Consider the following 17599-nt stretch of genomic DNA (forward strand, 5'->3'; position numbering starts at 1 on the left):
CAGAGCTCCCCAGAGCCAGTCACCCCCTCTCCCCGACTGGATTAAGGACAGACTCCCTCAGCCACACTGCTGACTACCCATCCCCATGTTGTAATGACAGTGGTGATGTCAACAGCTAAGATTTATTCAGAGTTTTTATTCACCGGTAATTGCATTAGGAAAATAAAGGACGCATTAGCCAAGCTGGAGCTGCTGAGAGATGAGAGCCTAGCAGGATGAGGAGCTTTGGTAAGGATGAATGGAAGGAGGAACGAAGCTCACACACATACTAATTCAATAAGTAACTTACTTACCCCTATTTCAAAGATGGAGATGCTTTCAAGAAAGCGAACTTGTCCAACACCACAGGCACCAGAATTAAACTCAACTACACTAAATTCAGATCCGTTCCTCCTCCTTGTGCCAGCAGCGTCCAGCTACAGTCTGGTGCTTTCTGCTCTGACAATGTGTGTAGTCTTTTCTGATCTCTGTGTGGCCACAGCCATTGAGCTTTCATTCACACCATTTCTACTCCCTTTGGGAAGGCACTATGCTCTCTGCGAAATAGCAATGTATGTTTCAGAACATCCTCAACTGGTGTGTGTGTGTGTGTGTGTGTGTGTGTGTGTGTGTGTGTGTGTGTGTGTATGTGTATGGTTTCTCTCCTGGCTCCCTGGATCCAAGTCTCTCCTCTGCGCTGAGCATGCTTGTGGCTTACTGCGCCTTGGAAATACTCCTCGGCTCTGGTTTACAAGGTTTTCCTGGCATGTTTTACAGAAGGCACACATGGGACTTTCAGCTTTGAGTCACCTACCCAGATACAAGCTAGGTACTTAAAAGATGTCGATTTAACTGGACTTTCGATAAAAGAGGTTACTGCAAATTTACCGACACGCTGAATGTTGGGGCAAAAGAAAAGTCTGTTTTCCACCTTTCTCATATATGCACGATCAAACAAACAAACAAATAGCCCTCACTGAGGGCTGGAGAGATGGCTCAGTGGTTTAGAGCCCTGACTGCTCTTCCAGAGGTCCTGAGTTCAAATCCCAACAACCATCTATAATGAGATCCAATTCCCTCTTCTGGTGTGTCTGAAGATACCACCAGTGTGTGTGTGTATATATGTGTATACACACACACACACACACACACACACACACACACACACACATATATATATCTTAAGAAAAAAACAAACCTCACTGAACACTATGGATGTTTCTGAAGTTAACTGTTCATAAAGAGCCAGTATATTTTGTTAATTATGACAGTTAGAAAAGCCTTGCACGCACCTGTTGCTCAGAAAGACACTAAGAAATGTAAATTCACCAAATTGAGGGGAAAACAAACCGGTAGCAACAAAGTTTCTTTTATTTCTTGGTTCTTACAAGTTGGAGTCTCAAGAGGGAGAATTTGCTTGAAAGGATTAAGCAGAGTAGGAATTGGCATGGGTAAAAGTTTTGGTGATTTGGTGAGGAGGGGCAGCCACGCCAGTTTGGAGCCTACCATCACACCAAGGACAACACGGCAGACGAAAGTGAAAAACCAGGCACCGCCAGGCCTGCTGGAGCTGTGGTTTTCAACCTGCAGGCTGTAACCCCTTCACAGGGTCAAACGACCTTCTGACGGGTCCCATGTCATACACCCGCATATCGGATATGTGCATTATGGTTCACAACATAGCAAAATTACAGTTATGAAGTAGCAACAACATGGGAACTGTATTAAGGATCACGGCATTAGGAACATTGAGAACCACTCCTCTAGAGCCTCTCGAGTCAAGCAAAGGCCCATTCGGAAACTCAGCAGCAGATGACCCAGAGGTGGCTACAGGATACCTGACCTCCTCCTCCCCCAGTTCTTAATCGGATGGGAAGAGAAAATGCACAAGGACAGAGGTGCTGACAGATCCAGGCAGCTCCTTGCCATCCTGAGGGGATTCTCAATGAATGCTACAGCTGCCGGGCTATGAAGTTAGAGTTGCACCCTGAGTTCCATTCTGAGCTGAGATGCTGGGGAGAGCCTGTCTATGAAGATCAGATCTGTGTCTCCCAATGGAGATGGCCTTGAGAAAGTGGGGGAAGGCGAAAGGGGGTAAAAACAGCTCCACATGGACCCACCCAAGGGACTCTGAGCTGTAAGGCAAAGCGGTAACGAATCAAGTGTAGATCCAGGTAACTCATTCCTCCCATGTCTGAGCCATGTTTGTGATAATAAGGATTATGGTGCAATCCTAAAGATGTGTGTGTGGAAGCAAATCTGGGAGTCCCTTTCCCCAAGAGCTCCAGGAGTTATAGGCCAGGGAGGACTCCAAGTTAAAAGAGAACAACAGTTTCTGTGAGACAAGAAACTAATAAGCCAGTGCCATACTCGACCAGCAAGGCAACTGTGATGTTGGCTTGTACAGAGAGTGGCGGCATCTGTCACAACTACGTTTTTAAAGGTATAAGTTAGGAAGCACCCGGTCTTTCTCAGCACAGGAATAAAGAATTAGATCAATTAAGAGACATCTCTAAAGGGGAAGGCCACAGTGTAAGTGCAGACTTCCCATGTCAGCTGAAAGACACAGCTGAACTGCACATCCACATGCACACGCCCGGGGACAAGGGGCACTGCCCTTCAATATTCTAATCTATGCACGAGTCGAGCTCCCTGGAAACTCAAAATCCAAACGGCCAGAAAATCATAAACTTGGAGTATGTTCAAAAGTTTCAGGGTTTAGAGTAGTTTCCAATTGGAGATGTTCAATCGGTGAGGTCTGTGCACACATTCCAAACTCCAAAATACCGGAAATCAAAAGTATATTGTTCCTGAGCATTCTGAATCAGGGATATTAGTAAGCAGGGAGAAAGCTTGACCTGTTACTTAGCTAATACCTAGACGGATGGCTGGAAAAATGTCTGTGGGCAATTTCCAAACTCCACATTCCTAGAAAGGGGGAAGAAAGGCTTTTTTTTTTTTTTTTTTTTTTTTTTTTTTTTTTTTTTTTTTTTGCTTTCTTGAACTGAAGACAGGCACATGACTGGGAGGGAGCGGGGGGGGGGGGGGAGGGGGGAGAAAACAGTCGTCCTCAACTCTTCTCACCTAGGTTACATCAGACTTAATTGGAGTGACCAGGCTGGACCAGATGTTATCCTAAGTCAGGTCTGTCCAGCCTGAGAATTCCTTTAGACTCTTTCAAAAGGCCTAGCAACAGGTGGGCGGGGATCAGGAAAAAAGGTTCCACCCGCTTTTCAGGACCAGACACACAGGTAAGGGCAGGGCCTCCTTATCTCTCCAAGAACTGGCTCCAGGTTAGGGGAGTTGTGCCACAGCCAGAACTGCCCCGCTGGGCAATAGCAAATGCTTTAATCAAAACAAGCAGATGAGAACCTTAGTATTTAGCATGGCAAGACACGATGGCCCATTCATAGAGACCCTGTATTTCTCCCCAACTTTATGTGTTATGTTGAAAACTTGGGATTGTGGAGGACACAGTGTGAAGATGGCCAACACTAAGAGACTAAGAGATTATCTGAACACAATTATATCTCGAAGCAAGAAAAGCAGCAGCATGCCTTGATGAATCCTATAAGATTCAGGAGACATCAGCACTGTTCAAATTACAATAATAATATGATTTTAAAGCCTTCCAAGTCTCTCTCTCTCTCTCTCTCTCTCTCTCTCTCTCTCTCTCTCTCACACACACACACACACACACACACACACACACACACACACGCCTGCCTTGGGAACTTGTGATCTGTGGATGTACATATATTAAGGAGCACCCTAAAGTGAAAGAAAAAGGTAAGCAAAAGAAAAATGGCCAAGTTTTTGAAAGTGCTTCCCATTTGCATCTGCACTACACATAGCCGCAGGTATCGCTCCACAGGAAGAACCATTTTCTCTAAACAGCAGAGCACAGAGATTACAAAGTTCCAAATCTGATAGTCCGTGTCCTGTTTATGTGACTGGGCTGCTTCAAGCATGTTCCCATGTGCACGCCACGCCAAATTTTGATTTAAAAAACAAGCAAACAAACAAGAATCTGTACGTATATAGTATGGAGGGCGTAGCTCTCTAAAACCACACTAATGTCACTTTTTGTTTTGGACAGAAGTGGGATGAGACATGCCTCCTTCCAATCACGGCTCGCTCCAGCTGTCTGCAAATGCATCCTGACCTCGCTCTCACTTGGAACGTCAACCCTACCTCAACTCTCAACAAACTGTATCCCACCACATCGATTCTGTCATATATATATATATATATATATATATATGTATATATATTATACATACATACACACACTACATATATTACATATACATACGTAATATGTTATATTACACGTACATATATAAGATCACATATATCACACACATATAATATGTTATATGTCGCATATATTACATACAAGTATAATATGTTATCTAATTACACACACGCACACAACACACACATATAATATATATACATATGTGTGTGTGTATATATATATACATATATATATATATGAAAGACTGGCTTTATATCAGTAATAAATGTCAACCAAACGATAAAAAGTCAAAATGTCAAAGTTGTACAGATCTTTAAAAGCAATCACTGTGAAATAGGCTTACTTGGGTTATGGCTGCAACACAGATTCACATCTTATGATTGGTAGGTGGAATATCTAACATAGGGGGAGCCTCTGGAAGGCTCTGTAAGGAATGGAAGGCTCTGTAAGGAATGCCAGTAGGCCCAGGTCCAGGTGAATGAAATGATAAAAATACAAGTATTTAAATGGACAGAGACAAAGAGCCCCTCTGCAAGGCAGGGGCGCAAGGCAATGTCTGAACATCTACACTGCAAAAGAATTCTGAGCCGCGCACTCATGGAACCCCCGGGAAACCCCACCAAGGAGAGGAACAACAGAAACAGAGACCACCCCCCACCCCCCGCAAGGCACAAACTTTTCAAACTGCCACCAACAAACAAAATACAAGATGCAAAGGAACTCCGGCAGCCCCCAGCCTCTGGTACAGAGAACACTCCCTGCTCCAGGGGAAGATCCCGCGTTTTTACCTTTGTGTGCGCCGAAGTCTGTTCCCACTCCTCAAATGAGGCAAAGTAAAGTTTGAGAGCACAGTCCAGAAATTGGGGTCAGACATATCCATTTCTTTCTTTCTTCAATTCACTGTGAGTTCAAGGCCATGGGATCAAAACGGAGATGGGGAGAAATAAAAATAAAGGAAAAAAAATCCCAATTATCTGCTCACTCCCTCCAGAGAAAACGTGCGGTGAACTGTGGTCTCGGGAACAACTCGGAGCCTGACTGAGAATTGCCCGTCCCGTGCTGGCCTTTAATTAATGCACAGCCATCTGAAAGGTTCAGGAAACTTACTTCCTCTTGTGTTTGCCCTCTCCTAGGAAGCCTTGGCCAGCTATAAACAGTAATTACAAGAGTTTAGCCTGCGTTCGGCTCAAAATGCTGTCTCCGTGTGATTCAGTCCAAGGTACTTTGTCATCTGTTTGGCAGATACCATTTGCAGCTCCTGGAGGGGTGGGGTGGTAGGAGGAGGACTATTTTAAGTCTATGGTTCCGGGAGGCTGTTGCTTATCAGCAAACCCATTCACATCCGAACATGCCCAGTGCGAAGCAGCTTCCTTTTAGCGTCTACATACAAGGAAAAGAATTTGAACGCAAAAGCTGCTCCTGCCCTCCCCTTCTGGGGGGGAAAAAACCAACACCATGGAAACTTGAAAGCACTTTTAGAAAATTGACCTATGGGAGGACTTGAATCTGACACCTTTCTGTAGGATCCAGTTGGAAGGCGGGTGGCTGGGCTCTGGCTCAGCCCCCAAGCTGGGCCTCCAGGGGGAAAAGAGAGCGCCCCGGTGTACTCTGCCCCGGAGCAGGCGCACGGCTGGAGCATCCTCGCAGCTCCCCCCATCACAGAGCCTGAAATGGATCGGTCCCTCAAAAATAAATAAATAAGTCCAGCTGCTGCACCGGAACACTAGTGTGTGCTGTGCACACCTGAAAGCTTGGGTGATTCACCATAGGATGAGGCACAATTGTGGAGCTCAGAGGGAAGTCCCTGATGACTCCAGAGGTGACGCTACCTGTTGTCTGGGAGAAGCATGCTCATGCCAAGCCACCACACTTACAACAACAACAAAAAAACAAAAAAACAAAAAAAAAAAAAAACCCTCAATGACACAAAATACACGAGTTTATATCCATTTGATGGGTGACTACCGTGCACACCTGTTTGGCCTCACGGATTCGAAAGACGTCAATTATCACCTATGACATGCAAATATACTACTTGGCACTGATTTAGCAACGTGAATTCCTTTCCCTCCCAGTATGTTAAGAGTTTGAAGGAAAGGAACACAGGAAAAGGGTGAATCTGATTGTTACTCATTTCGGGGGGAGGGGGCGTTGGGGGGAAGGGAGCATGGTATTTAAATAACTTCCCAAACCGCAAATGTTTGTTCAAAAGTATATAAAGAAAAAAAAAAAAAGAATTTAAGTCAGTACATTTAATTTAATATTAGATCACATATTATTAAGTTTTGTGATCCACAGAAATATTTTCTCACCCAAAGACTCCCAAAGGGTTTGACAATCCCATTTTTTCTAGAGTCTCCTCAGATCTTTGAGAATCACAAAAATAAAAGAAAATGCATAGAATCCACCCAATTTTACACAGGAGAAACTGGGGCCTTGAGCAAGGAGTGACACAAACAAACAAATACCCTGCGACATTTTCTAAGATCCTAAAAGCTTTGGTTGGCTGTCTTTGCCCTCTCAGTACCATCCCCCGTGCCTGCTTTTCGGCTTTTTAATGTTTTGAGGTACAGCTACCCTTCCCCATCGATAGCTTCAAGCATACTAAGACTAAAAACATATAAAAATATATAAATGCTATGTTGGTGCACACAGAGAAGGCTGAGAGGAACCACCGCCTGGGTTCTAGGACAATCTGCTCTGCATAGCAAGACCCTGGCTCAAGAACACAAAACCAAAGAAATAATACCACCACCAAACCCTGCGAATAAAATTGTGTGACTAGTGAACAGGTGTGGGCTCTTTTCTTGTTCGTATTTCCAAAACAATGTTATATACCATCTATTTCCTCAGGATACACGTTTTATATTGAACATTACCTAGAGATGGTTTTACCATACATGGGAGGACACATAGAGTTCACATGCACATAACCTGTATTATAAAAAATTGGTTAACATCTTTAAATGTTCTTTATTTTGGGTGTATGCGCATACTAGTTCGTCTTTATGTGCCCCATGGGCACACAGGTACCCTCTAGTGGCCAAAGGAAGTCATCCTGTCTCCTGAAACTGAGATTATAGACAGTTGTGAACCACTAAATGTGGGTGCTGGGAACTCAATCTGCAAGAGCAGTAAGTGTTCTACACTGCTGAGCCATCTCTCCAGCCCCATTTACAGGAGGCTTGAACATCACTGGTCTCTGGGATCATTTGAGATCCCAGGATGTGGACGTGTACGTCATGGATACCCAGAGGTGACTGGCTACTCTAAGTGGTGTAAAGTGCATTCTAAAAAGTGTAAAGAAACCCGTGCTGTAGTTGAGTTTCTCTCTAGTGACACTATAGCCTGGGCCATTCTTTGGTTTTGAGGCTTTCTTGTACTTTGGAAAATGTCTGGCAACATCCCAGACTCCACTGGATAGCAGAGGTGCCCATCAAAAATGCCTGCAGGCACTACCAATGACTTTTTGCTGGCAGTCACTGTTTTAAATAATGTCTCCCTCTGAGAAAGGTGTCATATTGTCTTTGATTCTGGCCTCAACACTTAATCTAACCTTAAGCCAGTCACTTAATCTCTGCTTATTTTCCCTAATTGTAACATAGATCCATAACAGAACCAAACTCTGGGAGTTGGCATACAAAAATGAGAATGAGATGACCCATCTAAAACCCCTCCATGTAATGTCTGTGGTGAGTCAGTGCAACAACATGAAGAATCTAAGGGAACATTTCACTCAATGATGTAATCCTGGACTGAAGGGCATTCCAGAATGTTCTGTACCCTCCATTGCCCTGAGAAGTAGGTCTCCCCAGATAGCAGCCACATGGCATTTACTTGGCTATTTTCTGCTACCTTCCCTGTGAGACTGTGAGTTTCTCAAGGTGAAGGCCAGATTATATTGATCTCTGTATTTCCAGAACCAAATAGTCCCAGACTTACACGGCCATTTTTAGAGATGCTTTTTGTATAGAAAGTTCTACTATCCAAGTGTCTACTCTGTCTCCTATGATACAGAAAATTGACCAGTATGAAGAGATCTCTCACAGAACCCTGAACTCTCAATATTCCTATAGCAATGTTATAAAATTCTGAAGACTTTCTCTTACCACTCTTTGTCACCAAGAGATGCAAGGATTTTTGCAGTACAAACATCTCTTCGGCCCTAGCACGACTTCGGGAAATATCACAGGCGAACACAAGGAGAACTCCCCTTTGAGTGCCATCTCTACATTCCACAGACAAACCAAAGATTCTCTGAGCTTGCTGATGAAGAGGGGCACCATAAGCTGCCAGAGAAGAGCAATCAAGGTTTCGAGAGTGGATTGAAATTATGCTTGAAAAATCGTGAATTCGGGTATCTTTCTGCTGAAAGCAGAGAACATTTGAGGGATAAGAAATAGCTGACCACGAATATTAAAAAAAGACTGTATGAAACTAGGTTTGCATCCACAGAAAGAAAAGGTGGAGGAAGGGGAGTCAGGTTTCCAAGAGGAGTTCTTAGTCACAAGTTGGGAGGATATACACAGGCTGAGAATTCAGCTCTAAACAGGTTTAAATAAGACCTGATGTCTTTACTTCCCAACTCTCCTATTCTCCATAACCTTTCTATAAAGTTCATTTTGTTGGCGTTGCCTACGAACATGGCAACAACTAAAATGGGTACATTGATATAATCGAAGCTTTATTTTTAAAAGATTTATTTATTATATATAACTACACTGTAGCTGTCTTCAGACACACCAGAAGGGGACATCGGATCCCATTAAAGATGGTTGTGAGCCACCATGTGGTTTCTGGGAACTGAACGCAGGACCTCTGGAAGGGCAGTTAGTGCTCTTAACCGCTGGCCCACAGCTTTGTTTTTCCTCTTCACTGCCTCTGCTTTCCACTTTGAGGGATTCCTGAAACTCTCAGATACTAGTAGCTATTGTTAAAGATTTAAAAATTACGTATATCAAAGTATGAATGTGCATCTATGTGTGCAGGCACTGAAAGAGTCCAGAGGAGGGGCCCGGGAGAACGAGGATCTGAAGTCACAAATCACTGTGAGCAACCTGACATGGGTGCTGGAAATCAAATTCTAGTCCTCTGCAAGAGTAGTCCATGCTCTTAAGTCCTGCCCGCCATCTCTCTGGACCCAAACGCCGGTCAAGTTTAACCAAATATATTTCATCATTTTCACGAAAAGGGTGTGGGAAAATTCGGATTTAGCTGAAAACGTAAGACTAGGTAAAGTACCCACACAGCTAGCTAACACAGAGCAAGCACTTGAGAGATTCCCACACTCACTGATGATAGGAGTGGGCGTGACACTCAAGTGTAACCTGTCTTCTAACCTGTATGACTTGATTTAGTAACCTATGATTCAGGAGACAAGGCAGTCGGTAAACACAGGATTGAATTTGTCAGAATTACTGACATTTTCCTACAGACAAAGTAATGATATGGATGGAAGAGGAAGCATGGTTGAGTTGCAGCTGCCAAAACGCTGCTGAACTAAGAAGGAGCTGAGCCTTCGAAGTCCTGAAGAGCATGGTTGGTCTCGGCCCATACATGAACACTCAGCAAGGTTTTCTACTCATTGGACAACCACCAAGCCAGTACGGCGGTGGGTGCAGTCTGGGACCCAGACTTCTCATTCATTCATCAAAATGTCACTAACAGCCACTGCTTTTCCAAGGAAGGGAAAATGAGATGGGGAAATAAGCCTGTCATCCTATTGGGAGGCCAGCTCTGGAAGAAATGGGTAGGAAGTAGAAGGCCTAATCCTTCATAATTCATTTTCCTCATACATTTTTTACAGACTTTTTACTCTCCCTCCAGATGCCCCATGCCCAAGCAGAACAGTATTAAAAAGTATCTGTGGACTCCTTTGTGTGTAGTACATAGAGATTAATTTTCCTGGGCCTAGGTGTTAGGACCAGGGGGCTTTCAAGAATCCTTGTCTGTGTATCTATATCCATGGAGGACACTGAGTTTTCCGTGAAGACTACCTGATCCTGACCTAGTGGCGATTCTGATATAAACTCTATTGACTCATTTCTATCCCTGCGTTCAGCTCCTAAACATGACTATTGCTTGAACTATGGCTGTTCACATAGGTAAGTCCATTAGCTCAGGCTTCTAAATGCCCTGCTGAACTTAAGGGAGGAGGTCTGATATGCACAGTGACTTTTCTAAGTGAGGAAGCCCCCCCACACACACACAATAGAATTGAAACAGGATCAAAATACAAAAATGTAGAAAAATATATAAAGAAAGGATGCTATACACAGGAAGGGAAAAAAAAGAACACGATGAACAGCTGGAAGATGGAGACTCTCTTTGTGTTATTAAACAAGTGGGTGCTTACAATGTTCAACTGTAAGAAAGATACATGAACTGGGAGGGTTAATGAACTGGTTAGGGATACATCTGAATGCTGAAACCCATGGCAGACAACGATCAGGTTGTATCACCCTAGGAAAAGTGGGGGAAAAAATAAAGTATCATAAATCCAGATGCAGAGTCCTAAAGTTATTGGAAAAAACAAATAGTCAATTTCTCTTCCCAATAGACAATCAGAGAGCTGTATAATCCTCATGGTTGGCATGAAGAATATGTTCTAAACGGTGGCAGGACAGAATGCAGAGGAGATGAAATGGGGAAAGAGTGTCATGTGTCCCACAGGCAGTCTGACCTTAGGACAGCAGAAGATCGGAAAGGTAGCAGACAGTCAGTAACCTCAATGAATCTAAGAGAAGAGAATGGGCAGATAGGGGAATGAGGACTTTTCTATCCCAAAGTAGCCTCTTAACACGTGTGACAGATCAAGATGGTGGGTTAGGCCTGGGGAGCAGGCAGGGAAGCACTTCTAGGAAGGAAACCCCTGCAATTCTCTGCTGTGTCAATCAGAGGACGGGCCTGTGAAAAAGACCTCAACTGAGGTGGATAGAGCGTCCTCTGCCCCCAAGAGGACAACGGGGCATGCTCCCAGAAAAGGACTTAGGAGGAGGCTCCTGGGAGATCCATAGCTGAGAGGTGTAGTGATCTGAATGAGAATGGCCTCCAGAGGCTCTTATAGTTGAACAGTTGGTACCCTGTTGGGAGAACTGAGTGGGAAGGATTAGGAAGCATGGCCTTGCTGGAGGATGTGTCACTGGGGTCAAGCTTAAAGGTTCCAAGAGCCCTCTTCTGTCTCTAGCTTGTAGATCAGATATAAGTTCTCACTGCTGTTCCAATACAATTTGCCTGCCTGCCTGCCTTCCTGCCTTCCTGCCTTCCTGCCTTCCTGCCTTCCTGCCTTCCTGCTTTCCTGCCTTCCTGCCTGCCTGCCTTCCTGCCTGCCTGCCTGCCTGCCTGCCTGCCTGCCTGCCTGCTTGCCTGCCTGCCTGCCTGCCTGCCTGCCTGCCTGCCTGCCTGCCTGCTGCCCTGCTGTCTTAGTCAGGGTTTCTATTGCTGCACAAAATATAACCAAGAAGCAAGTTGGGGAAGAGAGGGTTTATTTTGCTTAAATTTCCACATTACTGTTCATCACCAAAGTCAGGACCGGAACTTACACAGAGCAGGAACTTGGAGGCAGGAGCTGATGCAGAGGCCATGGAGGGATGCTACTTACTGGCTTGCTTCCCCTGGCTTGCTCAGCTTGCTTTCTTACAGAACCCAGGACTACCAGATCAGGGATGGCCCCACCCACACTGGGCTGGGCCCTCCCACCCTTGATCGCTCATTGAGAAAATGCCTTGCAGCTGGATCTCATGGAGGCATTTCCTCAAGGGAGGCACCTTTCTCTGTTGTAACTCCAGCTTGTGTCAAGTTGACACACAAAGCCAGCCAGTACACATGCTCCTTGCCATGATGGTCATAGACTCTGACTGTCTGGGACAGTGAGCCCCCAGATTAAATGCCTCCATTTATAAGTTGCCTTGGCTATGATATCTCTTCACGGCGATAGGAAAGTAAGGCAGATGGACTTCGTGACTCTAAAACACCTGTCTGGAATGCATACCAGCAAATCGCAATCCCATGAACCTCTAACAGGCTACCAACATAATCACGGAACAGAGAGCAAGTCTTGGAGGGCGATGCCCTCTTCTCATAAACAGGAAGGCCTCGCACACAGAGCAAGACTAGACCTTCCTTGCCTCGGGATTGAGCTCGGCAGCCATTTGCTCTAGGCAGTCTTTGTGTAAGCCTAACACCCACGGTGGGTTAGGTAAATCTCTCTGTTGTCTGGGCTCTATCCCAGACGGCACCTGCAGAAAAGGGTTCAGTCACTGTCAATATCCAGATTTGCTTCAGATCAGTTCTCCTCGAGAAGACAGCTCCTCGAAGGCCGGGGCCGTGCCGCTTTCGTCTTTAAATCTTTAATACCATCACTGAGCTGAATGTTAAAACAAGGGAAAAGAGGAAGCGAAGACGGCGAGGTGACCGAAGGTGAAGAACAAGAGGCACGTGGGGCTCAGCAAAGATAAGAAGGCATCGAGGATGAGTTCTCTCACAGGTAAGGAGGCAAGGACAGCACAGTTAACTGCCAGAAGCCTGATACTCTAAACAACGACCCTATTCCTGTCTCAGAAAGCTTTGCCTGCCTGCTCCTATTTGAGCCTCGCAGATCCGTAAGTCCATTCCATTATTTATATGTAATGTATCCACGATGAACATCTATTACCTCAGACTCTAAAGCGCCACAACATAGGGGCCTGTGTATATGAATCTAACTTCGAGAGGGTGGAGGTGCTGCGATTGGTTGCGGACGAGATGCTAAGTGATTTTTTTGGTCGTAACACTGGACCCTAGTCAGTAAGGGGTACATCTTGGTGTGGAGTTAACTTCAAGGACATGGTGCTACTTGATCCAGAAGTCTGGGTCTAAGGTGCATCATTTCTCATTCAGCTCCCGAGAATGAATTACAGTGCAATTATAAAAAGTGACAATTTGGTTGAGGCGGGTCAGCATGGTTATATTTAGCCCTTTAGAGCTGACATCAAGGCCTTCTCTGTAATATAAGATTATGGTTAATTTATCAGTTCATCTTTTCTCGAGTATTTTTTTCTCCTCCAGGCCAGATAACCGCGGGTATGGAGAATTACCCCATTAAAAGGAGAGGAGGGAGTTGTGGTGAAGGTACCACAAAGGAAAATGCAGACAGAGGTAGAGATGGTGTTTCTGCGGTGAGCAGACGTCCACTCAACTGTTAAAAGCTGATCCAAACCATCATGAAACAGGACATGTTGGCGAGGACACGGGAGTTAGCCAACTAGTTCCCAAGCAGGGTTAGGGTGAGTTTCTGTTAAGTCACATCATCATTACGCCAGAAGTTTTTGAAGTAATATTAATTCACTGGGAGATAAACAGAATGTCAATTCATGAAGAGCTGTCACAGAAATGTGATAAAAAAGATCAGATGTCATTTTTTACCTAATTGGGAAAGATTAAAAAGTGATAGCATTTAATGTCCACAAGGACATAGGGAGACCAGGACTCTGTACTGATTCTGCTCTAGAATCAATCTGGAAGGTGACGATACACGTATCTACACACATACACTACACACATACACAAACATCGATTGCTAAATCAACCTGCCTCTCTCTTAGGCTTGAAAACCATCCATAGTGGTTTGAATAGGTATGGCTCCCACAGACTCATGCGTTTGAATGCTTGGCCCACAGGGAGTGACACTATTAGGAGGTGTGACCTTGTTAGGATAGGTGTGGCCTTGTTGGAGGAAATGTGTCACTGTGAGGGAGGTGGGCTTTGAGAGCAGCCTTTAAGCTCCACCCAGGGTAGAACAGCCTTTTCTTGGCTGCCAGGATGTAGAACTTTCAGCTCTTCCTCCAGCATGGTGTCTGCCTGGATGCTGTCGTGCTTCCTGCCATAATGATGACGGACTGGACCTCAGCCCCAGTTAAATGGTGTCCCACCATAAGAGTTGCCTAGGTCATGGTATTTCTTTGCAGCAATAAAACTCAAACTAAGACAACCTCTTATAATAAAGACAAACAAGGTCCATTCCTGGTTATGATTAAACCTCTTGAGAGGGCTAGGCTGACTCCATGACAGGTTTCAAACTGGCAGAGGATGAGGCCTAAATCTCTGTATCCCAGAACTGGTCGAGTCCAAGCCAGTTCAGGCCTCAGAAGCTGCCCGGCCACCTGGCCTGAGGCAAGGACAGTGGGGCAGCTGCAGTTTCCAGACTTCCCCAGCAACAGTTTCCAGACCTCCCTGGTAAGTTTCCAGCCCCCACCCCTTAGTAATGGAATGTCTCTAGAAGTGGAGCAAGATAAAGATCACCTACCCCAGGATCCCCTAACTTGCTTTAAATCAGGCCTCGAGCTCACTCGGGTGTCTCTCTATATTGGTAATGGGAGACCCCAGCATGCTGGACTTCTGCAGAATAAAACCCTCTCTGTGTTTACATATTATTTGAGTCCAGGGTATCATTCTTTGGTGAATCATGGACCTTTACACACTGTTTCTCAAGGGCTGGGCTATACTGTCACCTGTAACCCTAACTACAAATTGTTCTGTACAGATATTCCCCAGAAATGGCAACCACAATGTTGTTTTGAAAAGGTTGTTATGATCACTTCATTACCTTGTTACGACCACCTTGTGACCATGTCTGTTTCACAAGAGGCTGTAATGATCCACTTGTTAAGTTCTGCTTCTGTAACCCTGCCTATTTGTCTGCCAGAACCCTCATTTGGAAACCCCCTACCCATGATCCATGAAAGCCCTTATCTTGCCTATGCCCAATGTTTCCTTAGGGCGACGCAACCCCTGTACATAAATAAAAAAGTTTGCTTTAATTGCTTATTTTAATTAATATGGCTGTGACTGTTTGGGTCGTGGTCTTTGTCCCCACATCTTTAAAATGAACAATATTTAGGTATGATAAATATATGTGAGCTATAATGCTACATCATATGTACAAAAGATCTTCAGAACCGCTTGTAGTATTGTGTGTGTGTGTGTGTGTGTGTCTGTGTGTATGTCTATGTCTGTGTGTATGTATGGTGTCTGTGTATGTGTCTGTGTATGTGTATCTGTGTGTGTGTGTGGTGTCTGTGTGTGTGTCTGTGTCTGTGTATCTGTGTGTGTGTGTGGTGTCTGTGTCTGTGTATCTGTGTGTGTGTGGTGTCTATGTGTGTGTGTCTGTGTGTGTGTGGGCTGTCTCTGTGTGTGTGCATGTGTGTATGTGTGTGTCTGTGTGTCTGTGTGTATGTCTATGTCTCTGTGTGTGTATGGTGTCTGTGTCTGTGTATCTGTGTGTGTGTGTGGTGTCTGTGTGTGTGTCTGTGTCTGTGTATCTGTGTGTGTGTGGTGTCTGTGTGTGTGTGTCTGTGTGTGTGTGTGCTGTCTCTGTGTGTGTGCATGTGTGTATGTGTGTGTGTATGTGTGTGTCTGTGTGTGTGTCCCTGTGTGGATGTCTATGTGTGTCTATGTGTGTCTGTCTGTGTCTGTGTGTGTGTGTATGTGTTTGTGTATGTGTGGGTGTTTGTGTGTGTGTGTCTGTGTATGTGTGTTTGTGTGTGTACACACCCCAGGGTGACAATGAGCTTCAGTTCCTCCTACCTCTACATCCCAACAGCTAAGATCAGAGACATAAGTCACCACACCTGGTTTATGAGGTGTAGGAGATCAAACCCAGAAGTTCTTATACGATAACCCAGCACCCTACCAAGTAAGCGGTTCCAGTTCATAAGTTAGTTACTTTGAGTTGAAAAAAAAAGTCAAATTTTAGTTTCCAAAATCAACACATGTGGCAGTTTTGTTCTCATGACTGTGACGGTTCGGGCTGCTCAGAATGTGAGGCTGCTCTGAAGAGTTTACAAAATTAAGGAAGAACACACACTCCCGGGCATTTTCATAAGATGTGATTGATGTTTTTTGACACATGAAATAAGATGCACGTGTGAAAGCTCTATGTGCTTGGAAAGTAAATACTAAACCTTCTTTTAAAAAGAAGTCATATTCCTATTCCCAGGAATTTTATAATATAAAAAAGAAAAGAAAAGAAAAACCTCTGTCTTCCAGGCATAAATCCTTACCTGTCTGTCTGTGGCAACTGGGCATTTCTGGTGCTGAATAGCTTATGAATGTGCACAGTGCTTTGTTTTATGTTGAATATACGCACTGGCTATTTGCAGGGTAGGAGAGCCCTGCATTTACGCTAACTGTTTTGGATTCTAAGCCTGCTTCCCCACATTACATACTTTCTTCTTTCAGTGCTTAGAAACAGAAGACAGCAGCTAAGAAAATTATCCAGGGGAGCATAAGCAAAACCTGGTGGTCCTCACCGAATCTACTGAGTGGCTGTCATTAAGCACAGGTAAGCTCGTTACCTGCAGGCTTTCCTGTCTTTCGATTATGGAGGCTATGATGAAAGGGACAGCATGGAGTTCGGGCGCCAAGAGTATAACTGTTCCTTGAGCAGATACATTGTCCCAGATTCTATAAAAGACCCCCAAGAAGCACCACAGTGATCACAACCTGGTTTCTAAAGAGATTGTCAGTTAATGACAGCTGTTGCAAGAGTCACTAAAAGCAACCGATAAGATAGCAAGTGGACGAAGGATGCATATTTAATTACTGGGAAATAAGGACTGTCCCCATTAGTGGCCCTTAGGAGATCAAGTACATTCAAAACTACAGAGAATGCTAATAATATATAAAGGAAAGAAGTAGGAAAGCCAGCGACATGTGATGAGAAAGCTGAAGAGAAAGTGCGACTTAAAGTAAACACATTTTGTAGTATATACGATGATAAAAAAAAAGAATAAAACAGGCCATTTATCGATTGATGATTGATTGGTTGATTGGTTGGCTTTTTTGAGACAGGGTTTTTCTGTGTAGACCTGGTTGTCCTGGAACTCACTCTGTAGATCAGGCTGGCCTTGAACTCAGAGCTCCACCTGCCTCTGGCTCTCAAGTTAAACATGATACTGTCTCTGCTCTTACCAGAGAGTAGCCATTATTTCATGTCTGAATGATCACGGTCCCTTTCCTCCTCCCCAGACTCCCTGATACCACGTGAAACCTTCCTTCCAACCTGTCCAGCCCCCACATCTGCCTGTGGTCCTATCACTTACTCAGGAAATAATGTTCAACTACTGTAGCGTCCCCCCCCCCCCCCCGGGGGCAGTTTCTATCTCGCACCACTAACTCACGCCAGGCTAAGGAAGCAGATTTAGGGCTCTTTTCTACACCAAACGATTCGTGAATTTTGAGACTGGAGCTCAGAAGTCTTCATCACACCAAAACGTCAGGTAACTTCTGTACAGTGTGGAAGGCACATCTCCAGAAAATTAAGATCAATTCTGAAGGATATTTTATTGCGGCGTCCATCATCATCTTTCCTGCCTTGTCTCG

At 44.6% G+C, this 17599-nt stretch overlaps 1 protein-coding gene across 14 annotated transcripts in view; it reads right to left on the reverse strand.

The window, feature by feature from the left end:
- Positions 1–17599, reverse strand: part of Mast4 (microtubule associated serine/threonine kinase family member 4) — a 598008-nt gene that overhangs the window by 161316 nt on the left and 419093 nt on the right. For 2 of the 14 annotated variants that reach the window (XM_087613952.1, XM_087613933.1), the window contains exon 1: positions 5029–5473. In XM_087613952.1, coding sequence (XP_087470078.1) covers positions 5029–5120 — 92 coding nt within the window. In that variant the 5' untranslated portion in view covers positions 5121–5473. 14 annotated transcript variants of the gene reach the window in all.

This window comes from Rattus norvegicus, chromosome 2 (assembly GCF_021556685.1).
Source record: "Rattus norvegicus strain SHRSP/BbbUtx chromosome 2, alternate assembly SHRSP_T2T, whole genome shotgun sequence".
NCBI classification, from domain to species: domain Eukaryota; kingdom Metazoa; phylum Chordata; class Mammalia; order Rodentia; family Muridae; genus Rattus; species Rattus norvegicus.